Source organism: Cucurbita moschata, unplaced genomic scaffold, assembly GCF_002738365.1.
Source record: "Cucurbita moschata cultivar Rifu unplaced genomic scaffold, Cmos_1.0 Cmo_Scf00013, whole genome shotgun sequence".
NCBI classification, from domain to species: Eukaryota; Viridiplantae; Streptophyta; class Magnoliopsida; order Cucurbitales; family Cucurbitaceae; genus Cucurbita; species Cucurbita moschata.
The window spans coordinates 4,799,027-4,811,573 of record NW_019268529.1 but is presented as its reverse complement, the minus strand read 5'-3'; the positions used below and the strand labels follow the sequence as shown (position 1 = coordinate 4,811,573).

Genomic DNA, 12,547 nt, shown 5'->3' with positions numbered 1-12,547 from the left:
AAAAAAAAAAAAAAAAAAAAAAAAAAAAAAAAAAAAAAAAAAAAAAAAAATATATATATATATATTTATTTATTTGCTTTTTTACCGTATTTTTCTATTAATGGGCCTCAAGTAGAAGGCCAGTTCAAGGTCCAATAAGTAATAAGTGGGCCTAAAGCCCATTTGTTACATATTTTATGGGCCGTGTTTGAGAGTCCACTTTCGCAGAATCGGGGTTAAATACGAGTCTGCGTCGCTAAGTCGGTTTGATATTTGCTTACAACTTTTTCCGATTGTCTTCTCTTCGTCAACTGATTCGTTCTGAAATCAGTCATGGTGTTCCTTTCGATCCCAAATCAAAAAACCCTATTCCTTAACGTAAACCCTTCTACTACTTCCATTCTTAACCTGAAGCGGGCAATCGAGGAGGTTTCCCACATACCCGTTTCGCTTCAGCGATTGTTCTTATCTCAAAGCTTTCAAGTTTCAGATTTGAATGATTCTACGCTGCTTTCCCATGTTCGAGTCCATCCGAATTCAACTATAACCCTTCACGTTCCCTTATACGGAGGTATGCAAGCTCCTGTTATACCGAAACCAAGATTGGATTTCTTGAACTCTAAACCTCCACCGAATTATGTTGCTGGGTTGGGACGTGGTGCGACTGGATTCACGACTAGGTCTGATATTGGTCCTGCTCGGGCTGCTCCGGACCTTCCTGATAGGTCGGCGACGACGATTGGTGGTGCTGCCGCTGCTCCGGCTGGTAGAGGGCGGGGGAAGGGCGGGGAGGAAGAGGAAGAAGATGAAGGAGAGGACAAGGGATATGATGAGAATCAGAAGTTTGATGAATTTGAAGGTAACGATGTAGGGTTGTTTGCATCGGCGGAATATGATGAGGACGATAAGGAGGCTGATGCAGTATGGGAGGCAATTGATAAGCGGATGGATTCAAGAAGAAAGGATAGGAGAGAGGCGAGATTGAAGGAGGAGATCGAGAAGTATCGAGCTTCGAACCCGAAAATCACCGAGCAGTTTGCAGACCTAAAGCGGAAATTGTATACTCTATCGGCCCAAGAGTGGGAAAGCATTCCGGAAATTGGGGATTATTCATTGAGGAACAAGAAGAAGAGATTTGAGAGCTTTGTACCTGTGCCAGATACCTTGCTTGAGAAGGCTAGGCAAGAGCAAGAACATGTGACGGCGTTGGATCCTAAGAGCAGAGCTGCAGGCGGGACAGAGACGCCTTGGGCACAAACCCCAGTTACGGACTTGACTGCCGTCGGTGAGGGTAGAGGTACAGTGTTGTCGTTGAAATTGGATAGGTTATCTGATTCTGTTTCAGGATTGACGGTTGTAGACCCAAAAGGGTATCTCACTGATTTGAAGAGTATGAAGATAACTAGTGATGCAGAGATATCTGATATCAAAAAGGCAAGATTATTACTCAAGAGTGTTACCCAAACAAATCCAAAACATCCGCCTGGTTGGATTGCAGCTGCCAGGTTAGAGGAGGTGGCTGGAAAGATTCAGGCAGCGAGGCAATTAATTCAGAAAGGATGTGAAGAGTGTCCCAAGAACGAGGATGTGTGGTTGGAGGCTTGTAGGCTGGCTAGCCCAGATGAGGCGAAGGCTGTGATTGCTAGGGGGGCAAAGTCAATACCAAATTCGGTGAAATTATGGTTGCAGGCTGCAAAACTGGAGCATGATAATGCCAATAAGAGTAGGGTTTTGAGGAAAGGTTTGGAACATATTCCAGATTCTGTTAGGTTGTGGAAGGCAGTTGTGGAGCTAGCTAATGAAGAGGATGCCAGGCTTCTGCTTCATAGGGCTGTTGAGTGTTGTCCTTTGCATGTTGAATTGTGGCTTGCATTGGCGAGGCTGGAAACTTATGATCGTGCGAAAAAGGTTCTTAATAGTGCAAGGGAGAAGTTGCCCAAGGAGCCAGCTATATGGATAACAGCCGCCAAATTGGAAGAAGCTAATGGGAATACTGCCATGGTTGGAAAGATTATAGAAAAGGGTATAAGAGCTTTACAGAGAGTAGGCGTGGTGATTGATAGAGAGGCTTGGATGAAGGAGGCTGAGGCTGCAGAACGTGCAGGGTCGGTTGCTACGTGCCAAGCAATTATCCATAACACTATAGGAGTTGGGGTTGAGGAAGAAGATAGGAAGAGGACCTGGGTAGCTGATGCGGAAGAGTGTAAAAAGAGGGGTTCGATTGAAACAGCAAGAGCAATTTATGCACATGCACTTACTGTCTTCTTGACTAAAAAAAGTATATGGCTTAAAGCAGCACAGCTTGAAAAGAGCCATGGTACCAGGGAGTCTCTTGATGCTTTACTTCGTAAGGCTGTTACTTACAGGCCACAGGCTGAAGTGTTGTGGCTTATGGGTGCCAAAGAGAAGTGGCTTGCTGGGGATGTTCCTGCTGCTAGATCCATTCTTCAAGAAGCCTATGCAGCCATTCCCAATTCTGAGGAGATTTGGCTTGCAGCATTCAAGCTTGAATTTGAGAATCATGAACCTGAGAGAGCTAGAATGCTTCTTGCTAAAGCTCGGGAAAGAGGAGGCACGGAACGAGTATGGATGAAATCTGCTATTGTTGAGAGAGAACTGGGCAACGCTGAGGAAGAGAGCAGGTTACTGAATGAAGGGCTTAAGCGTTTTCCATCCTTCTTTAAACTGTGGTTAATGCTTGGGCAGTTGGAGGAACGTCTTGGGCACCTGGAGAAGGCTAAGGAAGCTTATGAGTCTGGTTTGAAGCACTGTCCTAGCTGCATACCGCTTTGGCTTTCTCTTGCTCACCTGGAAGAGAAAATGAATGGATTGAGCAAGGCTCGAGCAGTGTTGACCATGGCCAGGAAGAAAAATCCTCAAAACCCTGAACTTTGGCTTGCTGCAGTGCGAGCTGAATTGAGGCATGGCAATAAGAAAGAATCTGATATTTTGATGGCCAAGGCACTGCAAGAATGTCAAAATAGTGGCATTTTGTGGGCAGCCTCAATAGAGATGGTACCTCGTCCACAACGTAAAACCAAGAGCATGGATGCACTTAAAAAATGTGATCATGATCCACACGTTATTGCTGCTGTGGCCAAGTTGTTCTGGCATGACAGGAAGGTTGACAAAGCTAGAACATGGCTAAACAGGGCAGTAACTCTTGCTCCTGATATTGGTGATTTCTGGGTTTTGTACTACAAATTCGAACTACAGCATGGTACTGATGAGAATCAGAAGGACGTACTGAAGAGATGTATTGCTGCAGAACCCAAACATGGTGAGAAATGGCAAATGATTTCCAAGGCTGTGGAGAACTCCCATCAGCCAACTGAGGCGATCTTGAAAAAAGTAGTAGTTGCCCTAGGTAAGGAAGAGGGCGCTGCTGAAAATAGCAGAAATTAGCTTTAACATATCTCAGATTTTCGAGCCTCTTTGCTGCTTGTTAAGGCATGTGTGATTTAAAAGAACAGCCCGAGTTTTGTTGATTTATTTAATCAATGGCTGAAAATTTGTGGCATATTGAGATTGTCTTGTTATCTGGTTTGCTGTACACATGGTTAACCCTTCATAGACTGTCGATGATGAATCTGCTGTTGTAACTTCTTTTACTTATTTCACTATTTAATTAGTATATTCTAATGTTTGGATATTTGGATGCTTGGGTGGGGGGCTTCGTATTCTGGGACCTTAATATTTGGATGTTATATGTTGTATTCTTTACTGTTACGTGCGCATACATATCTAGTGCCTCTTGATTCTGTACGTTCTCACAAACAAAATTTCGGGGTAACTTAAACTATGCATATTTGCACTTTCTCAAACGAAACTTTCAGTGTTACTTAATTGTGTACGTTATTGGTGCTTTCTATCCTTATATACTTGGAGACTGTTAGCTTTTTCTCTACAGTAGCTGGTTTTGGAAAAAGGCTTTCTTCTTCTTCTTCACTCATGCATGCTTTAGGGAGCACATTCCTGGCCAATGTATTTGTGTTTCCTGGAATTGAACTTACAATTTGTGATACTACATCTTGTTGTATATAGATCTCTAAGTGTGATTTCTGGGCCATGTTTAAGTTCTAGTAGTCCAAATAGATGTCTAGTTGAATGCGCTCAATTAGTACCTGTGATGGATCCCACAAGTATAACACGTTTGGAGGATAATCTGATTGCTCTATGTCATCAAGTAGCAGCCGTGTGAGGATGAAGTGACCAAGATGATTAGTTCCAATAGTGGGTTCAAACCCTTCAGCAGTAAAAGTTGGCTCCTTTGCAGTCGGCAGGTAGACAGCAGCATTGCATACAAGCACTCAACTTCAAGAGGCATAACCGAGCGGTGGAAGCTATCCACAAATTGCCTCACACTGTCAAGCGGGCAAAGCCTAGATGCACAACAGTATTGTTGACCTTAGCTATGCCTGCTGATTTTGCTGCCATTTGAGATTTAAGGAAGTTCCTGCATGCCATAATTATATGCCGCTTTCCTGTTTCAGCTAGAGCCTTGGCCGTGGCTAGACCCAGTCCTGGGAGAGCTCCTGTGATTTTGACATTTCCTTTAACTTCACATTTACAGAAAATGGAATTCCTGACAGTCCATTGTCCTTCAGAACAACATTTCCAGGGGCGTATACTTCTTTGTGGATGGAATCGTGGGAGAAAAAGAAGCTGCTTGTGAGCCATGAGAAGCAAAGAGTAGAGGGGCTGAAAGAGTTGTAGAGAGAAGAGCGATTATGGAATGAAAGGAACTGAAAAATTGGTATCTGTTTCTTATGGAGGTAGAGAACGATCTTGCTCCTGTACATACCACGTTGACCTCCATCTAACCAGGTTCGTCACTGGAATTCTCTATAGATATACTTTTTTGGTTGCATATTATACTTGTTGAAGGTCAGTCGTCTAAACTATTCTAATAATGATGGGCCCTTTAACTGGAGACCCAGATTGGTTAGGTTGATTCAAATGGTCCAGTTTTGATATCAATGTCATGATCTGCAGAATGGAGACCTTGGGTTTGCTTTTGGGTAAAGTCTAAACTTTTTCCAAAGATCTCTCGAACATCTGTAAGATCTTCCTTTGCCTTTGTAATCAATGTGCTAAGAACACAAGAAAATGGAAAAACCTTACACTCTGTTGAATGAACAGACCTGTCAAAATTAAGCCCAATCACAAAACACTTGTCCCAATTGAGCTTAAGATCAGACGTCCTCTCAAAAGTATTGAGGTCCTGAACAAAATAGTCCTCCTTTACGTCAAATAAAAGGCACCACATACAAATTGGAGCGGTGGGACAAGTTGTGGGAATGGACCACTTCCTTATATACTCTAAAACCTTTAATGAAACTTTCATCAAACTTCCTTAAGTCAAGCATGTGGTTCCAATAACAAGCTTAATACAATTTGACTGCTACATAATCATGGTGATTTTTAAACCCACCTATCTAAGATTTAATATCCTAGGAATGCCTTTGACAACCAAAAATAGAAGGGTTTGGTACATGTCTCATAACAATAGACGTCTTTTACTCATTCATGATATATGGGGTGATCTATAATTTGTCTCTTGGACGAACGACCATGAGTCGACCTAGGGACATTAGAGCATGTGAAAAAAGTAGAGGAATTTTGGGAGGATGAGTTCAAAGTCCTATATAACTACTCTTAGATGTTCATCTAGATAAGAACTTAATTTTCATCTCAAAGGAAAAACATCGTTTGAGCGAAAAGAAAATAGATCTTCGTTATCCTCATCACACAATCACACACAAGAAATCATTAAAAGGGATTGTTACGATGTGGTGTTCGTCTTTGTAATTATCGAATGCGTAATAAATATTTTCTTTCCCTCTTATGCATCTAATAATTATAATCAAAACGGTGTTTACAATAAACTAACTCATTATTGGTGGATCATAATTAAAGGTTGGAAAAATAGGAAAGGGTGATGACTGTTTGCACAATGAGTAGGTGTAATTACATCGCCTATTTATCCTTCAACATGAACATTTAACTTAACGTGTAAATCCCAAAATCAAAATGAGCTTGAACTTGACGTTGAAATTAATATTGAATTTGGTTAGAAGGTAATTAATTGCAGTTAGAAATGATGGACCTTAATAGTCTATGTTATATTTATATGATATGGTAACACTTTCGGTCCTTTATTTGGAGCTGCACACTACATTATTATGACTGCCAATGTCATGTTTTTGTAATCTATCTTGGCGTCACAGATAAGAAATGGATATCATCCCATAGGCCGGCTGCTGGGGTCCATTCTTTCTCAAAAAGCTTCTCATATTTTTTACTTTATCTTTGTTTCTTGTTAATTGGGAGTTTGTTATTAACCATGCTTTTTGTTCTTTCCTTGTTTTTGTCTTTGAACTTATTATTGGGATGGGAAAAGTAAAAAGGATACCGACTTGACACGCTCATACGTTTCAATTCAATATTGAAATTATATATACTCGAGAGTTGTTGATTATTGGTTTGATCTGGTTAGAACTGTCTCTCAAAGATGCAATGAAGGACAAGGCTCAGCTTGATAATGTTATTCATTTGAATGTTGATCATAGAACTTGTTGAGTTTTTTTTTAAGGATAATAAGTTGATGAAAACACATTTAAGTTGGACTTGACACAAAAGAGTTCACTTTTTTCTGCTACTGTTGTAGGTTATGCTACGAAGAAGGGAGGGATCTGGAATTGGAGGTTGCTAGTGTTCATGTGTTGGCTACAGGTATTGTTGCTTTTCATGCTTTTCATTTGGCGCCCACTGTGTCCATGCGTGCTAAAAGCTTGGGATTTTGAGCTCCGACTCAGTTTGGTAAATTGCTTTTCAAAAGATATTTTCTTTTGGCTTTTCTCATGGATGTTTTATTCTTTAAAGTTGTTCTTCTTTCATAATTATGAGCTTATGTGTGAGATCCCAAGTCGGTTGGAGAGGAGAATGAAGCATTCTTTATAAGGGTGTAGAAACATCTGCCTAGTAGACACGTTTTAAAAACCTTGAGAAGAAGCCTCGAAAGGAAAGTCCAAAAAGGACAATATTTATTAGTGGTGGGCTTGGGCTGTTACAAATGATATCAGAACCAGACACCGGCGATGTGACAGCGAGGAGGCTGAGCACGAAGGGGGTGGACACGAGGCAGTATGCCAACAAGGACGTTAGGCCCCGAAGGGAGGTGGATTGGGGGTCCCACATCTATTGGAGAAGGGAACGAGTACTAGGAGGACGTTGGGCCCCGAAGGGGGGTGGATTGTGAGAGAGAATAAATCATTCTTGAAAACCTCTCCCTAGCAGACGCGTTTTAAAAACCTTGAGGTGAAGCCCCGAAGGAAAAGCTCAAAGAGGACAAGATTTCCTAGCGGTGGGCTATAATGTTGAAAATAGTGAGTTCTGAAAAAAACAAAACAAAATTGAAAGTGATAAAACAAAAGGTATAGACTAAATCTAAAAGTTAGTAAGCCTAATTTAGTTCAATATAGTATTGTTTCTATAAATATCCTTGGCTGTCATAGGCTCACAAAGGGTGTGTTTGGGAGCTCTAGAATGAACATTTCTAGCTAAAAGTACTTTAAATGTAGCTACTTTTTCATTCCTAAGAAATCATTTTGATGTTTGATTCTATATCATTGAAAATGCTTTTGAAGGGCGTTTGGATCGAATACTTGACTCAAAAGCATTCTAAAAACACTTTTAACTGCTTTTGATTTTACATGATGACATTGAGGAATACGCAAAACCTTTTGCGAAACGAACTCGTAACCATAGCTGAAGTTATGGTAAGCTTTTTGCTCTACTTCTAGTCTTAGTTTAGTTTTAGTTGCTTTGGGAAAACCAGTGAAGCAACAGAACATATGTGGGACAGAAAGCTCATCATATCAGTTATTCATCAAGCGAAATCTTTGTAAATAGAGAGAGAATATGATATGTAATGATTAATATTATATTACAGTAAGGAGGGAAGCTAAAGTTGCTGTCAAATATGAGAATTAGAATGTCTTGGCTGAAAAACAGAGCCCCCGATGGATGATGGACTCAATCAACGAACTGTGTCCTGCTAGGCTGGCCGGCGCTGAAACTGAACATAACGCATAACAAAAAGCAAAAAAGCCGAAGAAAAACTAAACCAGACGCATGCTTGACAGTGATAGTGATAGTCTCTAGAATCTTGTGCCTTTACTGACATATTGATCGACTGATACTAACAATAGAAAAGGCCCACGGGTGCACTGCCTAGATTTGATTTGATGGCATCCCCACAAGACTGGTAAATATCAGTGCTAAGTGGACTACTGAATTTACGTAAGAATGAAGCTTTAAATGTTTAATCTTCATCCTTGAGAAAGAATGGCTTCATGGAGCAGGATGAAGAAGGGGAAGTTGCTGTTAAGTTGAATTGCTGCATCTGAAGATCAGAGGTAAATGATTCTTGATGAGTGGGGTTAGCAAAAGGAAGATGTGGCTGCAGGAGGAGGTTATTGGTGGTGTCCAAATCGTCCCACACAGGGCTACCAGGGCCCCAACCGGCTGGCATCACATTGAGCCAAGCCTCTGCCATTTCTCTCCAAACCATCTCCTGTGACTTTGAGACACCCTCCCCTGCATCCTCTGCTTCGTCTTCATGTATATTATCCTCTGCCACGGTCTCGTTATTCGGTTCTAACTCGAAGTCATTGTCGAGATTGTTGTTATTGTTTAGTTCCTTTTGAGGAGGCAGCTCTCCACCAGAAGTCTGTGAGGCTTCTTCTTTATCTTTATTCAGAAATAGTTCAGGAAAATTAAGCCTTGCATTCTCTCCTCTCAATTTGAAAGCCTCACGATCGTAAGCCAAGGCAGCGTCTTCTGCAGTGTCGAACGTGCCAAGCCATAGTCGATTCCTGTTTCGAGGAAGACGAATCTCCGCTACCCATTTCCCCCAATGTCTCTGCCTCACTCCTCTGTACAGCTTCGTGGTGTTTAAAGGCCGCACTTGAGGCCTAAACCCTCCCTTTGAGTTTGAATCAAGAGACTCATTCCAATACTGAAGAAATTGCTGATGTTGTTGTTGCTGCTGCTGCTGAAACGACGCGAACTCTCCCATGAAGTATGGTGGGTAGCCGAATCCATATTGGGTCGAAGCAGGTGGCGCCAATTGGTGCTGATTATGCGTTGGAAGAAGAGATGGGCGATGAGGCATAGGCGCCACAGACTCTGTTTTGAATTGATGAGAAAATTGGGGAGTTTCCAGAGCAAAAGGCAATAAAGCTCTAGCAGAAGAAGGGGAAGCATGAGAAACAGAGGAGGCTGGATTCAAGAAAGGAAACGACTGCTGCGAAGTAGAATCCAATGGGTGAATTGGGTCATGGTTTTCAGGGTCACGGATCTTCTTAAAAGGCCGAGGCGAAACAGAGGTCTCATCCTGCACCGGCTTGCCTTGTCGGCGGCGAAAACTCGATTCGAGATCATTGTGATCAATCTGTTTATCCTCATCCATATGTTGTTCAGTTTGGGTGAGAGAAAAGTTGGAGCAGTCACTGGATTTGAAATGGGACATTATAAATGGAACAAAACAGAGGAGGGGAAGATGTCATGAAGAAGAAGCAGAAGAAGAAGAAGAAGAAGAAGAAGAAGAAGAAGAGGGCACGTGGGAATTGAGAGAGGTGAAGAAGAATCAGAAGAGGGAATGCGTTTATAAATAGGAAGAAAAAGGAAGAGGATTGGACATGCTTGGACCCACGAATCCAACTCGCATCTTTCTCTCTCACTCTCTGCTCTCTGTTAACTTAAGCCTTAAACCAATGGCAGCACACAACAAAAAGTACGAGCCTGCGAGTCAATAATAAACACTTGGACTGTTTCTCTTTTATGTTTTCAAAACACCTAGTTAGTTTTCCTCTCTTTACTCGTCTATTTTGATTCGTTATGTATTACTGTCAGTCTTACAGTTTTAAAACACGTCTATTAGGAGGTTTTCACACTCTTATAAGTAATAGTTTTCCCTTCTTGGTTTAGCAAAATTTATTTAAATAAATATATTTTTTTAATTCTCATAATTAAATAATTAAATGGTGTTAGTTAATTTATTTTTATTAGGTTAAATTATTAAAATACTTTAAATGACTTGATTTAATTTTCATTCCTTAATAAATAGATTTTCAATTATTCTCAAATCATAAGAATTAAAAAAGAGAAAAAAAACAATAATAAATATAAATAATCGAAAACCAATAATTTGGATGGAATTATTTGTATTTCAATATCTCTAACTCATTTATCATTCAATTTAATCTTTTTCCTTTCTGATTACCCATAAATAAATAAATAACAAAATTACATATATATATATATATATATATATATATATATATGATTATTACGTATTGTTTAAACAAAATATGAAGCCGCTGGGGCTTTGCTTTCGGTGGAAGCGTTCAATCCTTCCCTTTAGAAGAAAGAACCAAAAAAAGAAAAGAAAAAAAAAAAATGGTCGGCGATGTAACTGACACGTGTCGGTGCTGGAAATCATTTTAGGTTCCCTTTTCCCATGCTCTTCAATCTTTGACTCAGTCAAACACTATACTTTGAAAGAGTTGGCCTTTTTTCCAAAATAAAATAAAAAAATAAAAAATAAAAAATCTAAAATTCTAACCTAGAGCCAATTCTTGACTTATTTATTATTATGTATTATCAAAAATAATCTCGAAGTCCTGGACTTGGGGATGGATTTTTCCTACCTATTCTCGTTAATACAGTTTCTCGTAGTTCTTGTTACCGAGATATTTTTGAAGGTTTTTTAGCAGTCCAGTACAATGAAATGTAACGATTACAAAAATAAGTTTAATGAGGTGTGTTAGGTTGGTTTCATTAAATTTTTATGGAGATCGTGATTAATGGATGGTCGTAGAGTCAAGGAGTTGGTGCGTTTTGTGTGGGCACGTAGCCAACCACTCCTTGTTTTTGTTGGGAGCCTTTTTCAACCCAAATGACAAGGAACGATGCATGAGTTTTGACAAAGTTAAGAATGAAATAATTAGGCCTTGTCGTTCCTATAATTTCATGCCATTTCTATAGCCCTGCACTTCCCCATTAGACAGAAAGTGTGTGAACAGTAATGGTTGGTGTTTGTGGTTAGGAGTGCTCTAGATTTGGAAAATGGAAAACTTCATTGTCATTTCATTTTCTTCTTCAATACTTCAAAATGAAATGTATTAAGAAAGGGACAATAAGAATGCTTGAGATCGAACCCAAGAAGTTATTCGATAGAACACGTAACAAGCCAAAGCTTGTTAGTGGTGGGCTTAAGCTGTTACAATTGTTATAATTGGTATCAGAGCTAGACATTGAGCAGTGTGCGAGCGAGGACTTTGGCCCCCAAGAGGGGTGGATTGTGAGATCCCACGTCAGCTGGAGAGGTGTATAAAACATTCTTATAAGAGTGTGGAAACTTCTCCCTAGTAAATGCGTTTTAAAACTTTGAGGTTGACAATGATACGTAATGAGCCAAAACGAACAATATCTGCTCTGCTAACGGTGGGTTTAGTCTGTTACAACTTTTGACTATGTTCATTTTGATCTCATTACTTTTAGAAAATAGGCTAATCACAGACATAAGGAAGTATTAGTCTAGACCTAGAAAGAAGAGAGTGATGAGCATGAAAATGAGAGTTTGTCTCGAGCACGATATGCCTTCTCCGGTCGACAATCCTATTAGTTGGTGTCTCCTTAGGGTGAAGCAAGACATTAAGATGCGAGCTGTCAGCAACAACTAGCTAGGGCATCTCGTATGAAGGCTGAAGGCATAAAAGCTAACCCTAACGTAAGAAAAGGTAGTTTAAAAGGATGAGATAAGACAAGGCGGCTAGACTATAATATCCATATCGGTTGGAGAGGGAAACAAAACATTCTTTATAAGGGTGTGGAAACCTCTCTCTAGAAAACATGTTTTAAAAATCTTGAAGGATAAGGAGAACAATATCTGCTAGCGGTGGGCTTGACCATTACATAGATCGAAGGTAAATCAATTTGGTCAGTTCAAAGAAAGCATATAGACCGAGATGAACTAAAGCAAAAAAGTATAAATTTTTTATTAGTTAAAAGAAATCTTTAGTCTTGAAGCAAAAGCAAAATATAGATGCTTTTAAATCATAAAGCCACAAAGCTAAGATTATGCATACTGTGTGATGATTAGAATCAAAACATAAGCAGAGAGGAACACATTAGCCTTTATCCATTAGCTTGTTATTGTCTCTTACCATAACATCAACAGCCACAAACCAAGCAAAGGATGTTCCTAAGCTGTTCATCCCACACATGGAATGAGTGAGACTAGAAGCTATGGAATTCATGCATATTATTGGATATAAGGATTGGTTTGAGACAAAAATAAAGGGTTGCAGGAAGTGAAAGAGCGTTTGCTACTAAACAGAGCACCTTAGGACATTGAGTTCAATAGTCGAAAGTATCACTAGCTTGCACTTTTGGCCTAAGTAGCATAAGATGAGGCACGTGAATAAGCAAAGACAACCTAGGAGTATTTGCCTTGTGAGCTGGTCTTTGCTTTTTTTTTTTTTTTTTTTACTTGAGATCT

The 12,547-nt window shown here is 40.0% G+C and overlaps 2 protein-coding genes across 2 annotated transcripts; one reads left to right on the top strand and one right to left on the bottom strand.

Annotated features, from left to right (window-relative positions):
* The first annotated feature begins 253 nt into the window (after window positions 1–253).
* LOC111451435 (protein STABILIZED1) lies at window positions 254–3,675 on the top strand. Its single transcript, XM_023091866.1, has one exon. It carries the CDS (start codon window positions 313–315, stop codon window positions 3,382–3,384), a length of 3,072 nt encoding a protein of 1,023 aa, XP_022947634.1. The 5' UTR covers window positions 254–312; the 3' UTR covers window positions 3,385–3,675.
* Window positions 3,676–8,142: 4,467 nt separating this feature from the next.
* LOC111451438 (ethylene-responsive transcription factor ERF054-like) lies at window positions 8,143–9,823 on the bottom strand. Its single transcript, XM_023091869.1, has one exon. It carries the CDS (start codon window positions 9,512–9,514, stop codon window positions 8,306–8,308), a length of 1,209 nt encoding a protein of 402 aa, XP_022947637.1. The 5' UTR covers window positions 9,515–9,823; the 3' UTR covers window positions 8,143–8,305.
* Window positions 9,824–12,547: the final 2,724 nt, after the last annotated feature.